Source organism: Moschus berezovskii, chromosome 8, assembly GCF_049115385.1.
Source record: "Moschus berezovskii isolate FMDL1 chromosome 8, NW_MosBer_1.0, whole genome shotgun sequence".
In the NCBI taxonomy this organism is placed as follows: domain Eukaryota; kingdom Metazoa; phylum Chordata; class Mammalia; order Artiodactyla; family Moschidae; genus Moschus; species Moschus berezovskii.
This window is the reverse complement of record NC_142467.1, coordinates 65,976,199-65,998,068: the sequence shown is the minus strand read 5'-3', so window position 1 is coordinate 65,998,068 and position 21,870 is coordinate 65,976,199. Positions and strand designations below refer to the sequence as shown.

The window sequence follows — 21,870 nt, the reverse complement described above, 5'->3', positions numbered from 1 at the left end:
TAGGCTGGGAAGATCTGCTGGAAAAGGGATAGGCTACCCTTCCTCCAATATTCTTGGCCTCTCCTGGTGGCTGAGCTGATAAAGAATCCGCCTGCAATCGGGAGATTGGGTTCGATCCCTGGGTTGGGAAGATCCCCTGTAGAAGGGAATGGCTACCCACTCCAGTATTCTGGCCTGGAGAATTCCATGGACAATATAGTCCATGGGGTCACAAAGAGTCAGTCACAACTGAGCGGCTTTCACTTTCGCATCATAACAGTAAACCACTGACTGCTTAATCCAAAGTCATGAACATTTATACATATGTTGTCTTCTAAGATTTTTATAGTTATAATTCTTATATAAGTCCTTGATTTATTTTTAGTTAATTTTTGTTTTTGATGAGGTAGGTGTTTGACTTCATACTTATTCATGTGGATATAGTTGTCCCAGCACCACTTATTAAAAAATACTGTTCTCTCCCTATTGAATTGTCTTGTCATCTGTGTCCCTTTGCTGAAAATTAGTTGATCATAAATGTGAGGGTTTATTTCTGGATTCTGAATTTTATTCTTTTAATCTATATGTCTATCTTATGACAGTACCAAACTTTCTTGACTATTGTGACTTTGTAGTAAGTTTAAAATTAGAAAGTATGAGTCCTCTCACATTTTTCTTCTTTATCAGAATTACTGTGATATTTTGGGTTCCTTGCATTTTCATATGATTCTTAGTTTCATCTTGTCAGTTTCTGCAAAGAAGCCAGCTGGTATTTGATAGGGCTTTCATTTAATAGGTAGATAAATTGGAGGGAAGAAGAATTAAAGAGCCTCTTGATGAAAGTGAAAGAGGAAAGGGAAAAAGTTAGCTTAAAGCTCAGCATTCAGAAAACGAAGATCATGGTATCCGGTCCCATCACTTCATGGCAAATAGATGGGGAAACAGTGGCTGCCTTTATTTTTTTGGGCTCCAAAATCACTGCAGATGGTGATTCCAGCCATGAAATTAAAAGACGCTTACTCCTTGGAAGTAAAGTTATGACCAACCTAGATAGCATATTAAAAAGCAGAGACATTATTTTGTCAACAAAGGTCCATCTGGTCAAGGCTATGGTTTTTCCAGTGGTCATGTGTGGATGTGAGAGTTGGACTATAAAGAAAGCTGAGCACCGAAGAACTGATGCTTTTGAACTGTGGTGTTGGAGAAGACTCTTGGGAGGCCCTTGGACTGCAAGGAGATCCAACGAGTCCATTCTAAAGGAGATCTGTCCTGGGTGTTCATTGGAAGGACTGATGTTGAAGCTGAAACCAATACTTTGGCCACCTGATGCAAAGAGCTGACTCATTTGAAAAGACCCTGATGCTGGGAAAGATTGAGGGTAGGAGGAGAAGGGAACAACAGAGGATGAGATGGTTGGATGGCATCACCGACTCAGTGGACATGGGTTTGGGTGAACTCCGGGAGTTGGTGATGGACAGGGAGGCCTGGCATGCTGCAGTTCATGGGGTCGCAAGGAGTTGGACACGACTGAGCGACTGAACTGAACTGAAATTGGAGGGAATATTGACATTTTAACAATAAGTCTTTCCATCCAAAAACATGAGATGTCTCTTCTTTAATTTTTTCAACAATATGTTGTAGTTTTTAGAATGTAGGTTTTATGTTTCTTTTGTTAAATGTATACCTAAATATTTTTTCTGTTACATTTCAAATAGAATTATTTAAAGTTTTTTTTTCTCCTGTAAGGATAATTAATCCTTTGCATATTGATCTTATGGCTAGCACCCTTGTTGAACTTGCTTCTTAATTCTAACAGTTTTTTAGCATTTATGTTTTAAAGGGCCTACTTATATCCTATCCAAGATTGAAGGACCTCAGACATGATTATTTCTGCAGATACTGGCTCTAAATTAAGGGAAATGTACATCCCAGAAGTGCTTTTATGACTTTTTCTGCTTGGCAGGACAGAAGCTGTTGTATGTGTACCTAACTTTGCATATAAAGCTTGGGCACACAAACCAACCTATGCCTTCTTTCTACAGTGCTTAGTTTACCAAACATACCCTGGTAGTATGGGGAAAACCCACACGTATTTATTTTTTTATAAACCACAATATCACATCTAAACTTTATTTATATGTAGGTGTATGTAAATCGTTTTGACACCTTTTTCTTTTCTAGGTCTTTCCATTCATACTTTCCATGGGAACTTCTTTGTTCGGTCAACGGACTTACTGTCTTTGCCCAATGTAAACCCAGATGCTGGCTATGCAGTACAAATGTCAGTGGAAGAAAGTCTTACTGACACTCAATTGGTTTCCTTTCAGTCAGCACTCTTGTATACATCCAGCAAAGGTAAGCTTTTCTGTTTGTTTTATTGTGGCAAAAACGCATAACATGAGATCTATCCTCTTAAAAAATTATGTCTAAAATACAGTATTGTTAACTATAAGCACAGTGATGAAGCAAAGGTAAAATTTTTGAATTGGCCACTGTAGTCTATGGCTTGTGATAAAATCCGTCTTCTTTGGAAGAAATTACCATTTCTGTTAAGCCAAAAAAGTGTTCTTAATCTTAAGAGGCTTTTTGTATTCTTAATAAAGCTAAGATATTTGGTGTTTATTTTTTTAAGCATTGTATTTAACAGATATTTATTAAGAGTCTACTTAGTGTCTGAAATATGATAACACAACAGTCAAACTGAATTAAAACCCTTTTTCTCATACTCCTTATTCTAGAAGGGAAGACAAACAATAGAAAGAATACATCAGTAAAATAATAATATGTTATACAGTGACATTATTTAATGAGAAACAGAAAGCTGGTAAAGGGTTTAAAAGGTATTGAGAGGCGATGGTATTTTAAGATAGGGTTTCCAGGAAAGGTCTCACAGAGGGTGACATTTGAGTTAAATTTTGAAGGAGTTCAAATGCAAGATAAACAGTTTTTAAGGGTATAGTTTGTTTAATACTAATTAATTTATAATGTATTTTGTCCAATAGATGATGTGAAGGCTGGTTAAATTTATTTTTATTATTTTAAAGATTCACAACTCTCACCTTAATTCTGTTTTGTCTCCTTAAAAAAAGTTTTGAAAAGTGTTACTGTGCTGTGTCTTCTGATTTTTACAACCCTGCCAAAATCTATAAAAAGTATATAATAGATATTTTAATGAAAACTGTTAGTGTTAGAGAAGTCCACTTTTTCTGCTATGATTATAATAATATTACATACTATGAAAGTAAGATAGATTTCTGAATCTAGATATTATTTTTTATTTGACAAAAAAATTCCCAGTCCTTTTTCTCATTGATTTTTCTTAACATAAAAAAACCCCTAATATATAATTGAACTAGGTAAAATCTACCATTTAATGTATAGTTCCACAAATTACTTTTAAAGAGAAGTAATACCTGCCTATGACCAGTACATTCTCTTGGCAAAACTCTATTAACCTTTGCCCTTCTTCATTCTGTACTCCAAGGCCAAATTTGCCTGTTACTCTAGGTGTTTCTTGACTTCCTACTTTTGCATTCCAGTCCCCTATAATGAACACCCCTATCTATTTTGGGTGTTAGTTCTAAAAGGTCTTGTAGGTCTTCATGGAACCATTCAGCTTCACATTCTTCAGCGTTACTGGTCGGGGCATAGACTTGGATTACCGTGATATTGAATGGTTTGCCTTGGAAACGAATAGAGATCATTCTGTTATTTTTGAGATTGCATCCAAGTACTGCATTTCGGACTCTCTTGTTGACTATGATGGCTACTCCATTTCTTCTAAGGGATTCCTGCCCATGTAGTAGATATAATGGTCATCGAGTTAAATTCACCCATTCCAGTCCACTTTAGTTCGCTGATTCCTAGAATATCGACGTTCACTCTTGGCCATATCCTGTTTGAGCACTTCCAATTTGCCTTGATTCATGGACCTAACATTCCAGGTTCCTATGCAATATTGCTGTTTACAGCATCGGACCTTGCTTCTATCACCAGTCACATTGACAACTAGGTGGTGTTTTGCTTTGGCTCCATCCCTTCATTCTTTCTGGAGTTATTTCTTCACTGATCTCCAGTAGCATATTGGGCACCTGCCGACCTGGGGAGTTCATCTTTCAGTGTCCTATCTTTTTGATATACAGTCAGCAAAAACATGACCGAGAGCTGACTGTGGCTCAGATGATGAACACCTTATTGCCAAATTCAAACTTAAATTGAAGAAAGTGGGGATAACCACTAGACAATTCAGGTATAACCTAATTCAAATCCCTTATGATTATACAGTGAAAGTGAGAAATAGATTTCAGGGACTAGATCTGATAGAGTGCCTGACGAACTATCGACAGAAGTTCACGACACTGTACAGGAGACAGGGATCAAGACCATCCCCAGGAAAAAGAAATGCACAAAAGTAAAATGGCTGTCTGAGGAGGCCTTAGAAATAGATGTGAAAAGAAGAGAAGTGAAAAGCAAAAGAGGAAAGGAAAGGTATGCCCATCTTAATGCAGAATTCCAAAGAATAGCAAGGAGAGATAAGAAAGCTTCCTCAGCGATCAATGCAAAGAAATAGAGGAAAACAATAGAATGGGAAAGACTAGAGATCTCTTCAAGAAAATTAGAGATACCAAGGGAACATTTCATGCAAAGATGGGCTCAATAAAGGCCAGAAATGGTATGGACCTAACAGAAGCAGAAGATGTTAAGAAGAGGTGGCAAGAATACATAGGAGAACTGTACAAAAAAGATCTTCATGACCCAGATAACCATGATGGTGTGATCACTCACCTAGAGCCAGACATCCTGGAATGTGAAGTCAAGTGGGCCTTAGGAAGCATCACTACCAACAAAGCTAGTGGAGGTGATGGAATTCTAGTTGAGCTATTTCAAATCCTAAAAGATGATGCTGTGAAAGTGCTGCACTCAATATGTCAGCAAATTTTAAAAACTCAGCAGTGGCCCCAGGACTTGAAAAGATCCGTTTTCATTCCAATCCCAAAGAAAGGCAATGCTAAAGAATGCTCAAATTACTGCACAATTGCACTCATCTCACACGCTAGTAAAGTCATGCTCAAAATTCTCCAAGCCAGGCTTCCGCAATACGTGAACCGTGAACTTCCAGATGTTCAAGCTCGTTTTAGAAAAGGCAGAGGCACCAGAGATCAAATTGCCAACATCTGCTGGATCATCAATAAAGCAAGAGAGTTCCAAAAAAAACGTCTATTTCTGCTTTATTGACTATGCCAAAGCCTTTGACTGTGTGGATCACAATAAACTGTGGAAAATTCTGAAAGAGATGGGAATACCAGACCACCTGACCTGCCTCTTGAGAAACCTGTATGCAGGTCAGGAAGCAACAGTTAGAACTGGACATGGAACAACAGACTGGTTCCAAATAGGAAAAGGAGTAAATCCAGGCTGTATATTGTCACCCTGCTTATTTAACTTCTGTGCAGAGTACATCACGAGGAACGCTGGGCTGGAAGAAGCACAGGCTGGAATCAAGATTGCCGGGAGAAATATCAGTAACCTCAGATATGCAGATGACACCACCCTTATGACAGAAAGTGAAGAACTAAAGAGCCTCTTGATGAAAGTGAAAGAGGAGAGGGAAAAAGTTGGCTTAAAGCTCAACATTCAGAAAACTAAGATCATGACATCTGGTCCCATCACTTTATGGGAAATAGATGGGGAAACAGTGGCTGACTTTATTTTTCTGGCTCCAAAATCACTGCAGATGGTGATTGCAGCCATGAAATTAAAAGACGCTTACTCCTTGGAAGGAAAGTTATGACCAACCTAGACAGCATATTAAAAAGCAGAGACATTACTTTGCCAACCAAGTTCTGTCTAGTCAAGGCTATGGTTTTTCCAGTGGTCATGTATGGATGTGAGAGTTGGACTGTGAAGAAAGCTGATTACTGAAGAATTGATGCTTTTGAACTGTGGTGTTGGAGAAGACTCTTGGGAGGCCCTTGGACTGCAAGGAGATCCAACCTGTCCATCCTAAAGGAGATCAGTCCTGGGTGTTCATTGAAAGGACTGATGGTGAAGCTGAAACTCCAATACTTTGGCCACCTAATGGGAAGAGCTGACTCATTTGAAAAGACCTTCATGCTGGGAAAGATTGAGGGTAGGAGGAGAAGGGGACAACAGAGGATGAGATGGTTGGATGGCATCACCGGCTCAATGGACATGAGTTTGGGTGAACTCCAGGAGTTGGTGATGGACAGGGAGGCCTGGTGTGCTGCGGTTCATGGGGTCGCAAGGAGTTGGATATGACTGAGCGACTGAACTGAACTGAACTGAATACCTGTCTAAAATAGTAACATTATTTAGTGCTTCTATTCTAGGTAAAAACATTGATAATTAACAGATAAGATGTTTTAGCATTTCATATTGGCAATGACAGCTATTACAAGCATAGAAACAGATATACTCACTTTGTCACCCATTAGACTATAGCCTATCAGACTCCTCTGTCCATGGGATTCTCCAGGCAAGAATACTGGAGTGGGTTACCATTCCCTTCTCCAGGGAATCTTGCCCACCCAGGGGTTGAACCCGGCTTATTGGGTAGTTCAAATGGTAAAGAATCTGCCTGCAACACGGGAGACCTGTATTCTATCCTTGGGTCCAGAGGATCCCCTGGAGGACGGCATGGCAACCCAGTCCAGTATTCTTGCCTGGTGAATTCCATGGACAGAGGAGCCTAGCGGGCTACAGTTCATGGGTTTGCAAAGATTCGGACACGACTGAGCAACTTTTACACTTTTTCCTACATTGCAGGCATATTCTTTACCATCTGAGCCACCAGGGAAGTTACAGTTCCACAAGTTTTGACAATTTAAGTATCACAATCTGTTCCATTACCCGCAAAATGTCTTTATGTTTTTATAGTCAGCTCTCTCCCATCCCCAGATCCTACAACTATTGATCTGTTTTCTGACCCTATACTTTTGCTTTTGCAAAAATGTTTTATGAATAGAATCATACAGTAGGTAAACCTTTTATATCTGGCTCTTTGAATTAACACAGTGGATTTGAAATTCATCCATGTTGTTTCATCTACATCCATAGTTTGTTTCTTTTTATTCCTGAATAGTATTCCATTGTACCCAGGTTGTTTATTTCCTAGTTTAGGTACATTTGAGTTGTTTCCAGTTTTGGGCAATTTCAAATATAGCCCTTATAAACATTTGCATACAGATTTTTGTATGAGCATAAGTTATAATTTCATTTGGGTAAATACTTTTTAGTGTTTTATGGGTGTCTGGGTTGTATGGTGAGCTTATGTCTAACTTTTTAAGAACTTGCCAAACTGTTTCCTAAGCAGCTGTACCATTTTGTGCTCACAGTGTATGAGAGTTCCAGCTGCTCTGCATGCTCACCAGCATTTACTGTTATCTGTTTAGTTTTTGCTTATTATTTTTGGTTTGAGGTTTTTTGTTTGTTATGCCCTTTTAATAAAGTATAATGTATCACTTTTAGTTTTATTTCGTGTTTTTATAATAAGTAATGTTGGATATCTTTTTATATACTTACTGTATTAGTTATTAGGTTAGGTTATTCCTAATGTTTTCTAGTTCAGTTCAGTTCAGTTCAGTCGCTCAGTCGTGTCCTACTCTCCGCGACCCCATGAATCACAGCACGCCAGGCCTCCCTGTCTATCACCAACTCCCGGAGTACACTCAAACTCATGTCCACAGAGTCGGTGATGCCATCCAGCCATCTCATTCTCTGTTGTCCCCTTCTCCTCCCGCCCCCAACCTTTCCCAGCATCAGAGTCTTTTCCAGTGAGTCAACTCGTCGCATGAGGTGGCCAAAGTATTGCAGTTTCAGCTTTAGCATCAGTCCCTCCAATGAACATCCAGGATTGATCTCCTCTAGAATGGACTGGTTGGATCTCCTTGCAGTATAAGGGACTCTCAAGAGTCTTCTCCAACACCACACCTAAATAAAATGTGATTATAATTTCTATCCATGTCCACAAATCTTTGTCATCTAAAAAGTTCCCTAAGATAGATTTCTCGAACTGGAAATAAAAATATAGAGATGTTTAGAAAAATCTTGATACTGCCATCTTTCTTTTCAGAAATATTTTACTAATTTGTAGTCCCATTCAGTGCCCTTTTAATATCAGCCTCTGAGTTTGTGAGTTTATCTGTATCTGAGTATGTAATAGTTGTTGTCAATGATAGGCTAAACATTGTATCTTATTTCTTTTAGTTACCAATGTTTTTATCTAGAATAGAAGCAGTAAATAATGTCACCCTTTTACATAGATATTACTTCTCTTTAAAAGTCATTTGTATGAGCTCCTGCTCGATAAGGTTTTGTTGGTCTTCATGTGTCCCTACAGGTTGTAGTGTGGGTATCCATTCCAGTTTTTTTGCTTGTTCTTCTTTGGTGTTCAAGGTCTTGCTTGTTAGAAATTTTTAAGAGATTGACTTGATATTTGATATTAAGAACCATCTGTGGTTCTCAGATGGTTTTCACTTTTGTTTCTTGTATTTACTGATTTTTGTTGTGTGGGTAATTAGCAAAGAGGAAGTATTGTGACTTGATTTTTTTTAATGAACACTTTAATTTGACAAGTTGAGTATCTTTCGCGGATTTCTTTTAATTTTTTTTTCCTGTGATTAAAAAGAACAGTATAAAATTTCTCTGGAGTTTGAATATCAAAACAGACTGTAGAACATACCCTGGAGTAATGTTTTCTTACACTATATATATTTTACCAAAATCGCTTTTACAAAAAAGGATAAAGTAATAAAAAAATTCAGAATGAAATTGGAGCCAATTATACAGAGTGAAGTAAGCCAGAAAGAAGAACATCAATACTGTATATTAACGCATATATATGGAATTTAGAAAAATGGTAACCTGAACCCTGTATAAGAGACTGCAAAAGAGACATAGGCATTTAGAACAGTCTTTGGGACTCTGTGGGAGAGGGTGAGGGTGGAATGATTGGGGAGAATGGAATTGTAGCATGTATATCATCATAAGTGACCAGTCCAGGTTCGACGCATAAATTTTCCTCTGTTCATTTCTTTGCATTTGTGCTTTTTTAATAAAAATACTTTTAACTGTAAAGAAAAAAAAATTATAAAAAAAAAATAAATAAATAAATTTTGAGAAAGTCACCAAAAAAAAAAAAAAAAGAAATCTTTAAGAAGCTAGCATGTTACCATCATTTGGGTATGATCTCTATTGTCTTTTCAGTGGTACCTTGAAAAAAATTTTGTAGTAAAAAAAATAACACTTTAGAGTTTGTTTTGATACTATTCTTACTTACTACACATAATCCTGTTTGGTTCCAAATTGAGGTGATTTTTCTGAGTAACTTTAATGCAATCTTTTTTTAAAATATTTTTGTCCCTCACTATTATTTGTATGTTTTCTCCAAAGGCGAAAGAAGAATTCGTGTTCATACTTTGTGTTTGCCGGTAGTTTCAACTTTAAATGAAGTCTTTCTTGGAGCTGATGTTCAAGCAATTTCAGGGTTATTGGCCAATATGGGTAAGAATTATTACCTATTGTAAACATATTACAGGTATTAGCATTTGAAAAATCTATTTTCTACTTCTATTTTCCTTTAAATAATTAACTTTACAATTTCAGTATTTTATTTCAGTGTATGCCTGCCAAGTAACTATTTGAATAAATGGGTCTGTTGCAGATAACCTGATCTTTTTTTTCTTTTTAAAATTTTACAGCTTCATTGAAATTAGTTTCAGTTTGTTGAGATATAAGTGATATAATTATCACTTAACCCATTTGAGTCGATAACTGCATATATACATCCATGAGTATGTATACAGATTTGTATGGCCATCACCTGAGTTTAGTTTTAAAACATTTCCAACACCCCTGAATGAACCTCATGCCCATTAATTAACAGTTACTGCTTACTCTCTTCTCCTTCCCTCACTGGCCATAGGCTACCACAAAACTATTTTGTGAGCAACTGAGCACACACACACACATACAGACACATACATGCAAACTATATTCTGCCTCACAATCTCCCTGCTATGGACTTAAATACCATGTTTTACTTAATGTCTTCCATGTAAGAGTTGCCTTCTTGAATTTTTTTGTTTGTTTTCTTTTTGGGTCCCTTTTTGAAAACCATAGAGCTTAATGTCATCTTGGATCTTGCTCCCTTTCTCCTTCAGGGATGACTGCCAGTGAGTCCATTTGCTTCAAATTCAGTCATCAATTTGCTTCAAACTCAAATGTCTATAATAGGAATAATTACCTATTTTCTTGAATTTCCTATTGGGAAAAAAATGTTCTTTAATGTAACATGGTAAATAATTAACTTCACTTTAGTCTCACGTGTTAAAAGTTAAAAATTATAACCTAAGAAATTTGAGGGTCCATTGCCTTTATATTTTGTTGAACTAGTACATTTTTGTAACAGTGTAATTATTATATCTTTTTTATTATTATTAACAACAGCTACTGTATGTCAGGCAGTATTTGTGAATTTTCAAAAATCTTCACAACAAGTATTAGTTCTGTTACTAAATTTGGTTGATCCCAATATGTACTTTGTACCCCTCACATTTTGTCAAAATCCTGAGTGAAGGTAATAGTAGTCTTCATTCTTTTTTGCTTATATATAAATTTGGTTATAACAGTTAATAATATCACTTCATTGAGTGTATTTTTGATACCACATGAATAGAGTTTAGTTATAGTTTGAGAAGTTTTCAAAGGAACTACAGTGTTTTTGGTATTGGGAAAAAATTTGGGGTATATAGAAAAGCTTAAAATAGAGTGGCATAACAGATGATGAAGATCATCTAAATAACTAGTTGTTCTTTCAATAAATATAAAAATTATCTGTATTAAGAAAGCATGTGCTACAAAAAAAAAAGCACAGTGTTTAATTGCAGTCTTTTTCTTTCTCAGTGATACATAAAATGATAGGTTACAATTAATAACATCTTCAGTTTGGCAAAACAATTTTCCATTTGTATTTCTAATGTATACATTTTACAGATAAGGAAACTGTGGCTCATAAAGGTTAAATTACTTGCCAGATTTTCATACTGCTATGAAATAGCAAAACAATATTTCAACACAGGTTGGTTTGATTCTCCAGAGTATGTGCTTTTAACTGCTGTGTTTGGTTCCTTGTGTATGTAATAACTTGAGAGAAATTTGTATAATTAAAAAAAGCTTTTCTGTCCTTAACAGTGGGGTAACTAAACTTCTGTCTTTTTTCTCTTTTGTCCCTACTTCAACTTCTGTTAGCTGTTGACAGGTCTGTGACGGCCAGTCTGAGTGATGCTCGTGATGCCCTAGTGAATGCCGTCATAGACTCCCTTTCAGCTTATCGTTCTTCAGCCCTAAGTAACCAGCAGCCTGGACTCATGGTTCCTTTCTCTCTTCGTCTTTTCCCACTGTTTGTACTGGCTCTCCTTAAACAGGTAAAAGAATCAAAACCAGAAACTAACACAGTGAAAGTGTCAACAGCCAAAATTTTTGTCCTTTGACCCTCTTTCTCATAGATAGCAATTTATAAACTCTGGGAAAAAATACAAAAAATTAACTACCTAAAGGATCTGGAGGACGTATGTGAGGAGAAACAAAACTTGGAAGAAGAGTGATGCACGTGGTGCACTTCCTATTATTTTAGCCTGAGGATAGATGACCTTTAATGTCATGCATAAGGAATAAAACACCAGTAATTTTCAGGCTTTCTGGTGTGAAATATTAGATGACAGAGTTTCAGTTCAGTTCAGTTCAGTCGCTTAGTCGTGTCCGACTCTTTGCGACCCCATGAACCACAGCACGCCAGGCCTCCCTGTCCATCAGCAACTCCCGGAGTTCACTCAAACTCATGTCCATCGAGTCGGTGATGCCATCCAGCCATCTCATTCTCTGTCGTCCCCATCTCCTCCTACCCCCAATCCCTCCCAGCATCAGACTCTTTTCCAGTGAGTCAACTCGTTGCATGAGGTGGCCAAAGGATTGGAGTTTCAGCTTTAGCATCAGTCCTTCCAGTGAACACCCAGGACTGATCTCCTTTAGAATGAACTGGTTGGATCTCCTTGCAGTCCAAGGGACTCTCAAGAGTCTTCTCCAGCACCACAGTTCAAAAGCATCGATTCTTCGGCGATTAGAGTTTAGGGTAGGGTAATTACTGCTTGTGACTTCCATGGTGGCTCAGATGGTAAAGCGTCTGCCTGCAAGGCGGGAAACCAGGGTTTGATCCCTGGGCGGGAAGATCTCCTGGAGAAGGAAATGTCAACCCACTCCAGTATTCTCGCCTGGAAAATCCCATGGACAGAGGAGCCTCTTAGGCTGCAATCCATGAGGTCGCAAAGAGTTGGACACAACTGACCAACTTCACTTTCACTGCTTCTGAATAGTAAGTGTAGAACCCCAGGACAGAGAGAACCAGAGAAAGTGAAAGTGGCTCAGTTGTGTCTGACTCTTTGCGACCCCATGGACTGTATAGTCCGTGGAATTCTCTAGCCCAGAATACTGGAGTGGGTAGCCTTTCCCTTCTCCAGGGGAGTCTTCCCAACCCAGGGATTGAGCCCAGGTCTCCTGCATTGCAGGCGGATTCTTTACCAGCTGAGACACAAGGGAAACCCATAGGCGCTCAGTAAGTAGTTTTTGAATGAATAAATGGAATGTCTTTCATTTCCTATAGTATTCTTTGTTTAATTGCCTTTCTAATCTTCCTTATTTATAGTCAGTTCAGTTCAGTTCAGTCGCTCAGTCGTGTCCGACTCTCCGCGACCCCATGAATCACAGCACGCCAGGCCTCCCTGTCCATCACCAACTCCCGGAGTTCACTCAAACTCATGTCCACAGAGTCAGTGATGCCATCCAGCCATCTCATTCTCTGTCATCCCCTTCTCCTCCCGCCCCCAACCTTTGTTTTAAGGCAAAGTTTCATTGCTGTTATATCTCTGCCTCTTTCTACTCCTTTCCATCAATAGAAATGCCCAAAACCTTATCTCTGAATTTAATCTTCATGGAGCTAATATTCCAGTTGAAACTGACAATTACTTTTTAACTCTATTCTACCAACTAGCTGTCTTCAGATTACTAATTTCTTGGTTGCTTTGTTATTATACATTATTTAATTTCTCTAGCTGTGGGAGAAATGAGGATAGTTAACCACCATTCATCATCACTCAGCTTTTACAGAATACTTAGATCTTTGGTTCTTCATACTTCATATGCCTTTTTTTTAGTATCTGCAATGTAACTTTATTCTTCTTGTTCTGTTATTTAGATTTTTATATTACTATTGCTTTATGATAGCTAAAATATTTAGATCTATTTCATTGATTAGGAAGCAGATGCCAGAGAGATTGAATGATTTTGCCATGGTCAGATAATTAATTTGTCAAGACTTTTAGGTGAGGATATAGCCACAATTTAATAGATATGTGTGACTGATTAAGCTATATTTTTGTAAGAACAAGTAATAGTAAATTTGTCAATTCTGTTTGAAGATACTCTTTTAACAGCTGATATTTGCAAAATTTTATATGTATTTGTTAAATACCTTTTTTCTGATGGGTGTATTTTTTTGTTATAGAAATCATTTCAGACTGGGACAAATGCACGTCTAGATGAACGCATTTTTGCTATGTGTCAAGTGAAAAATCAGCCCTTGGTTTACCTTATGCTCACAACTCATCCCAGTTTGTATAGAGTTGACAATCTCTCAGATGAAGTAAGATTGATTCAATTTTTTGTTCACTTTTACTTGAACGTTTATAAGCCTAATTATATTGAATCCATTGAAGAAATGAAGAAAGGTGTTTTCTTTCTTAAAGCTTTCATTTTATTCTTATATAAAGAAATTTTGGCTTTGGGAAGCTCTTGAAAATAGTACCTTTATTTAAGTTATTAAAGTACTAAACTTTATGTTTCAGACAAATCTTTAGAGAGATCTAAGTAAATGAAGACATTGTCAAATTGACTAGAGCCACCTATGATTTATTTATTTAAACAGGTTGATCTGAAAGGAGTATCCAGTGTGAAATTACACTTGAACGCCTAGGTCAATGTTTAGTGTAATTATATTCTTGAATTGAAAAGAAAATATTTGTCTAGTTTGTAACATTATTTTCCTTTGATAGGAAATTTACTAGAGTTAACGCTGCAAGCATGAAAATGTTAAATCATAATCTTTCTATAATACATTGTAATCAAGTTAGGATATATATGTTCAGTTCAGTTCAGTTCAGTTCAGTCGCTCAGTCGTGTCCGACTCTCCACGACCCCATGAATCACAGCACGCCAGGCCTCCCTGTCCATCACCAACTCCCGGAGTACACTCAAACTCATGTCCACAGAGTCGGTGATGCCATCCAGCCATCTCATTCTCCGTCGTCCCCTTCTCCTCCCGCCCCCAACCCTTCCCAGCATCAGAGACTTTTCCAGTGAGTCAACTCGTCGCATGAGGTGGCCAAAGTATTGGAGTTTCAGCTTTAGCATCAGTCCCTCCAATGAACATCCAGGATTGATCTCCTTTAGAATGGACTGGTTGGATCTCCTTGCAGTATAAGGGACTCTCAAGAGTCTACTGCATTTGTATTTTTATGTTAATTTGCCACTTTTCAGTTTGAGAAAAATACAGGTCCAGTTAGTTGAACTGGTCAAACATAGGAGTAATCTTAAGTCATTATTTTTGTAATACAAATTAACAGTCTTCGACAGTTTTCATTTGCTAAAAAGTTATCTCCTTCTAGCAAATGAAAACTGTCGAAGACTGTTAATTTGTATTACAAAAATAATGACTTAAGATTACTCCTATGTTTGACCAGTTCAACTAACTGGACCTGTATTTTTCTCAAACTGAAAAGTGGCAAATTAACATAAAAATACAAATGCAGTAGATGTCTATAATGTCGAGACCACTAGGAGAAAAATAAATCACTCATAGTACATACATTCAGAGACAAGCACTATTAAGATTTTCAATGGTATATTTATGAGGACTCTCTTTTGCAAGTGAGCTTAGATAAGAAAAGGGACTGATGTGGCACTCAAACACAAACCACAGGAAAGGCTAGGGTCTAATTAAACTCAGGTCTAACTCAAATTCATAGACTCTGTTTGCATTGCTTCATTCTTTCAGACCAGCCTTTTGTATAAGACTGGAAAACAGAGCAACTGGTAGCTTCCCATCTTTACCACCAGAGAGGACAAGGCTTTCTTTTCTTAGTTCATATTAATTTCTGATTGGCTGTATTTGGGCTGTTGTCTCTCTTGCTCCCCACACTCCCTAAGGCCAGAGGTTTTGTGTGATCAGTAGGTCCTAGTAGAGCTAAAGCCTTCTCAAGGTAGAGCCTCTTGATAGGTCAGTATTTTATTTACTTTCTCCCTTAGATAAGATTCATTGAGTACCAAGTTTTAGTATTTAAATGAAATTTTGGTCAAACATAAATAGTTACGAATAATTAAAGGTGTTTATTTTAATATAGCAGTATTATAGTCAGTGATAAATGAGAAATTTCCATTTCTGGCCTTATTAAATAAATGTTAAATTGAAGAGAACTAGAAAATTCATTTGCATTAGATTTACTCTTACATCAGGATGTGTATATGATCTAAACCACATAATCATCTGCTATCATTAACTAAATTCCAGACTTTATTTGGATCTCACTAATGTAATTTATTTAATCAGGATACATGAGTACTGATTACATTTATTGTATTAGTTTTTAAAATAATAAATTAAGATCAGAAAGTAATTTGGCTTGACTGGGATCATGATGGCTTTGTTTAGATAAATGATACATATTTATTCCTCATCTTTATGTTTAAATATGAATAATTGTGATTTACCCAAGTAAATTCCAAAGTCTCAAAGGTAACACTCATTAAATTTATTTTTATTATTTAATTGTGGCTCCCTAATAGTTGTATCTAAAAGCTTTAATCTTTTGCTAAATTTTTAAGGGAGCAATCAGCATCAATGATCGCACTATACCTCAGCCGCCTATTCTTCAGCTTTCAGTGGAGAAGCTGAGCAGGGATGGGGCCTTTCTCATGGATGCAGGTTCTGTGAGTAGTCTTGACTTCTCTCTGTACACTACTACCTTCATTCCTCTTAGTTTCTCTCTTAACGCATTATGTGTTATTTAGTCTATATAGTTTTGTATTTGCCACCTTCTCCTCCATCGTCTCCTTGCATGCGGAGCATACAATGTCCTGCCATCGTAAATAGTAGTTATTATTACTTTAGTTGGAGGCTGTACAGTCTCGGTAAACTAACTTCCCTTTTTGATCTTTTGAAACACAGTCAGTGGTTAAAGGTTAAGTCAAGATCTCACTGTTAAGCTATATCTCAAAATAATTTTCTTCCTGTCTCCAGGTACTAATGCTTTGGGTTGGAAGAAATTGTGGACAGAATTTTCTCAGCCAAGTTCTAGGAGTTGAAAACTATGCATTAATTCCACAGACCATGGTAAGACTGTAATTATAGTGATTGTGGTAGGCTTAAAAGGCGTTTCAAATGATGGCAAAAACATGAACACCCTATTTTGAAATCATAGCTGTATTTCAGAGGCATTCTTTAGGTTATTTTGCATTTTTGACTTGCTTGTATACTTCTTATGTGTGTATACTATTTTAGTGAGAAAGTAATGAATGTGGTTCATTCATGGCCAAAAAAAGTTTGCTGCTGTTGGCAGCAGTTGGCTCTTCTGTTTCTGTGTTTTGTGTTTTTTGCAAGTGATTTCATTGTTCTTTGGCAGAGTCCTTTTAACTGCTGCTTTACAGTAAGAACTAAGCTAACTGCCACACAAGCCAACGACTTGTGACCAATATCAGTTGGATTTATATTGATTATTGGACAATGTACTATTGGACTCTGTCACCCACTCTGTAACCTTGAATAAGTCACTAAAAGTCTCATTTGTAAAATAAGAGTGCTGTTGCTTATGGAGGAATACTTAAAACAACACATGAGAAAGCATACGTTGAACACTATGTAACATTTGGATAGTTGTGAATTTTAAAGTTAGAATTAATTATAACATGGTCTTATTTCATGTCATACTTTTCAGTTTCAACTATCAGTTTGTCACCAACTTTCGAATATATGTTATGTCTGCGTCTTGGTCATATATATGGGTTTAACTTCATTTATAGAAGTCATTAGGAGATTTATGTATTTAAAAGACATAGTGTTCTATCTAGAATAAGCACTAGCTTAATGGCTGATATGGATGACTAGGCACTTTAAGTATTGAGATAAGAAATTGTTATATTTGTAGTAACTGTCTGAATGGATCAGTTAATTCTAGATGTCATAATAAACTGAAGATAAGAGGTAGCATATTCTTCTAGGTCAGTGTCTGACAAACTGTGCCTAAGGAGGCCTGCCACCTTGTTTTATACATAAAGTTTCAGTGGAGCATAGCCATGTCCATTTACTTATAGTATAGTATGTGGCTGCTTCAGTGGAACAGTGGCAGAGTTGAGAAGTTGTAACAGAGAAAATACTTATTATCTGTTCCTTTAAAAAGTCTGCCTACCCTTTAGGGGTAGGGAGAAAATTGTGGTATGTAGAATCTTAGGCTCCTCCCTAAACCTCCTAAATCAATTGCAGTTCAGTAAGATCCTCAGGTGATTCATATACAAGATAAAGTTTGGAAAGTATTATAGATGATAATTTAGAATAAGTTGTATGTTGCTGGTTTTTGTTTAATAGACAGACCTTCCAGAACTTGATACACCAGAATCTGCCAGAACAATAGCTTTCATCTCTTGGCTTAGAGAGCAGAGACCATTTTACCCAATACTTTATGTAATAAGGTAAGTTGAATTTGTCATTTGTTGATACTAAAACAGTTTGCTTGGCTTTGTAAGGAAACCTTTGAGTTGAATCATAGGTATGTGTAACCTATTGCAAACTTTATAAGGATATAGGAAAAAAAATTGTATTTTCAATAAATAGTACAAGTTGTATTGTTATGCTTTATATCCATTTATTAGCAAAATAGATGTCAAAGCTTTGTGACAAATCCACTGTTTATTTTACTATTACATTTTGTCTAATACATATAAATATTTGTCTTTTATTCCTAAGGGATGAGAGTCCAATGAAAGCAAACTTCCTTCAAAACATGGTAGAAGACAGAACAGAATCTGCATTATCATACTATGAATTCCTCTTGCATATACAACAGCAAGTGAATAAATGAACAAATGAAGATACTCGACTTAATAATTTCAAAGGAAAGTCACAATAACACAGAACACCTGAGAGTGTTTAATACCTTCCTGTTAGGTTTGTGGACTAATGTGATGATTATATGTTCTCACTGTGATTTCAACAAACTAGCGAATAAAGGAACACAGCGGAGAATCAAACATGCAACTCTGAAATACTATATTTTTCAAATCAAAATATGTCTGCATATGATTGATCACACAAATGACTTTTTTTCTTTGCTGCCAATTATGTTTGAGTTGTTACGGATTGAAATAAGACAGTATCGCAGAGGCAAAGTACATTTTGTAAAATAAAGACTTCTGTGTTCCAAATGTATATTTCTCATTTGTTTCTGAATTTTTGGCTGCTACATTTGAAACCTCACAAGATTAAATGTTGCGGGGAAGTTACAAATCCATTGATAATGATCTTTTTAAAATAAAAAGATTTTTGAAGTAAATAATATGTTGGAAAACTAGTATCCATCCCCCAGAGTTTTGCTTTTTTTTTTTTAGGAAGAAAAAGGATCATCATGTTAACTAAAACTAGAGTAACTTAACTCTATTCTAGCTTGAGAAGACTATGAAGTGATACAGTCAAGCTTTGTCAGTATTCTCTATACTTGAAGAACAAAGTCACTGATCTGGAGTGAAAACTCTCAGTAGTTTTCTGATTTGACTGCAGAAGACTTGGTTGGACACACTATCTTATTCTGTAGTGAAAAAAATATGAGCTGTGTTAATAAATATGCTGGGACTGGCAATAATAGGGAGATGAGAAACTTAGTTATCTTGATCCTTTAAGTGGGTTTTATTTGGTACATTTCTGCTCTGTGATGTATAATATAAAAGCATTATATTATTGAAATGAGTATGAATGAAAGAAATTAAAGATTTCTTAAATGCTGTCTCAAATTCATCAGTAACATTTTCTGAGGAGTTTAATAACTGGAAGTTGCTCATAAGATTTATTCTTAACATTAAAACTTAATAAAGCATGAATGCCGCTGTTTGGTTTAGTGGATATTAAAATCACACAAATCTGATACATGGAGGTTATAAAAGAAACTTGATTTCTGAACATGCTCAAGATACTGCTTTTTGATTTGGCCAGAGAAATATTATAGTAAAAACTACTAAGTGAATTTTGTTTACAAATAGGTAAATTATACATCTGTATATTTAAGGTGGTGTGATAGAATATCTTAAAATGAGTTTGGTCCAGTTTTCACGGATTCATCTTGTCTTGTATGAACTTCTTGAAGTAAAAGTTGTTCATGAGTAGTACTTGATGAAAAGATTTTTGTTTCTTTGTTTTAATGGATTAGAAAAATGTGTTTACAATCTTGATCTTATATGATCACCAATGAAATAGTAACTTTCAGGTTTACATCAATATGAGCTGACTTTAACTGAATCGTTTTGGGGTAGGGAAGAAATAGGTCCCACTAGAGTATATACTACTGCTTGCCAGCCAGATCAGAATAATTGTGTTCTATAAAAATCTTATCTCCCTTAAGCAGTGTTAAGGTTTATTTTCAGTATGCAAGTGATACATTGAACTAGAAATTTTCTTGAAAGCTGCTTCCTTTATTAGGAAGCAATTTTCAAATTATAGCTAATTAGAATACATTTCTATTTTCCCCTCTTCTAAAGAAACTGAGAGTCATTATTATGCACTGATGTTTCTTAAAATAACTAAAATTCTGTTCATAATGTGAATTTTAAATGTTGATATCGTAGGTCCTTTTTTAATAGTAGTGCTGAATCTTCCAGAGGGGAAAGTTTGTGCTCCTGGGGACAGTAATCTTCCTTGTGCCTCACTTTCATCCCTAAGTGGGTATGACTCTTGTTATTACCACAGGCTTTGTTGGTATATTTCACAAATTTACTTTAAAAAATTATTTTAGATATTGCATAACATGTGCAATCCAGAATAATTTTATAATAGCCAGGTCATAAAAAACATAACTTTAGTAAGAATTCACAATATTTGTTCTCCCAGTAATGAGGGAATGAATGAATCTTTTGGAGATATATTAAGTAATTATTTTCTGCAATATTGAATGTGTGTTTTATTTTAGTTTTTTTTTTTAAGTAGGGCACTACCTGCTTTCTCATCTTGTATTACTTTTTGATGTAAAGCAACTAATATTTACACTATGCCATTTTTTTTTTATTGTAGTTGTAAACTATGAAAGATCCTTGAATTTTCTACAACTACTAAAGTAATTGACAAGGGCAATCTTGGTATTTAAATCTGAGTGGCAGTTCTACCATAAAAAGTACTCTATTTTTCTAATTTCTAGGATTTTTAAAATAACATTTCTGTAAGTCTGGCACATTAATATTCAATCAAGCTGTACCATTTATTTAGTTTGCCTATATTTCATTGTTTTAATTTAATGTAATGTACTGAGTCTAATAGATTGTTTTACAATAATTAGAATAAAAGATTTTTCTTCTAATCAAAGATGCATAACAGCTATTATCTAGGGGACCACCAAATGTGATTTCAGGATTTTGTTAACTATTACAGCTATAATCCTTATGTAGAAATTTAATTTTGTAAAGTAGTGTATAATATTGTAACATTATATTCTTGTTTTCAAATTCAAATATGTATTGATCTTCAATGTGCTGTGTTAAATCTTGCTTCTCTGAAATGTTAGAGACAAGATGTCTTCCTTTTTACAGTTTGTAATTCTCACTGTTTTTTTCCTGTAAAAAAAAAGTCATTTGTAACCCATGCAAATAATCGTTTGAACTGTGCTAACTTATCGATTTGGCTATTCAATAAAGGTAATTGAAAGAGCTTCATACTGTGGTTATGTATTTAAATTGACATGAATAACTTGACAGTCAGTGAGTAGTTCTATGTTGTACATCCAAATTAAGTCATTGGAAAAATACTGTTGAAGATGCTTTAAACCTAAGTCAGAGTCTGGGATTTCATAATCCTAATTCTAGATGCTCACTCTTCAAGAACAGCTAGGTTTAAAATTCTAGATTGAAAGGGTTTTAAATTTTTTATTTTTTAATTCTCAATATGTTTAAGGTACTACTCTATTGTCTTGTGTCCCTTTTGTTACTGATATGATGCCTACTGTAAGTCTAATTGATATTTGAAAGATAATCAGTTAGCTCTTATGATTTTTCTTTTTTTAAGTTTTTGCTTTGGTCATTCCCTCTATTCTTTACCTTCAGAATTCCTTTTTGATGTATGTTTTTACTAATTCTGCTTATGACTATGTCCAGTTGAAGTTTAATCTCATCTATTGAATTTTATATTTGTGTAACTATTTTTGATTAATTTCTGCCTATTTTCAGTAATGTATTAAAAAACTGTTCTATAAAATTCTGGGGGCGGCTTTCCAATTGATCAGACGGTAAAGAATCCGCCTGTGATGCAGGAGACCCGGCTTCAATCCCTGGGTTGGGAAGATCCCCTGGAGAAGGAAATGGCAACCACTCCAGTATTCTTGCCTGGAGAATCCCATGGACAGAGGATCCTGGCAGGCTTCAGTCCATGGGGTCACAAAGAGTCGGACATGACTGAGTAACACACATAAAATTCTGGAGTGAATTCCAATTCTGATTTTTAATTTGGGTGGCAGAATTTAAATGTTTGTTAGAATCAAATGTTGCCTCATTCGATTGAGAGGGTTATTCTTTTCAGTT

General features: G+C 35.9%; 1 protein-coding gene across 2 annotated transcripts in view; it reads left to right on the top strand.

Moving 5' to 3' along the window:
- SEC24A (SEC24 homolog A, COPII component) overlaps positions 1 to 21,009 on the top strand; it is a 70,535-nt gene extending 49,526 nt beyond the window's left edge. For both annotated transcript variants that reach the window (XM_055431308.2, XM_055431307.2), the window contains 8 exons: positions 2,161 to 2,334; positions 9,391 to 9,501; positions 11,248 to 11,423; positions 13,556 to 13,693; positions 15,931 to 16,035; positions 16,346 to 16,438; positions 17,687 to 17,790; positions 18,065 to 21,009. In XM_055431308.2, the coding sequence (XP_055287283.2) occupies positions 2,161 to 2,334; positions 9,391 to 9,501; positions 11,248 to 11,423; positions 13,556 to 13,693; positions 15,931 to 16,035; positions 16,346 to 16,438; positions 17,687 to 17,790; positions 18,065 to 18,179 (1,016 nt within the window). In that variant the 3' untranslated portion in view covers positions 18,180 to 21,009. The remainder of the gene's footprint in view (positions 1 to 2,160; positions 2,335 to 9,390; positions 9,502 to 11,247; positions 11,424 to 13,555; positions 13,694 to 15,930; positions 16,036 to 16,345; positions 16,439 to 17,686; positions 17,791 to 18,064) is intronic.
- Positions 21,010 to 21,870: the final 861 nt, after the last annotated feature.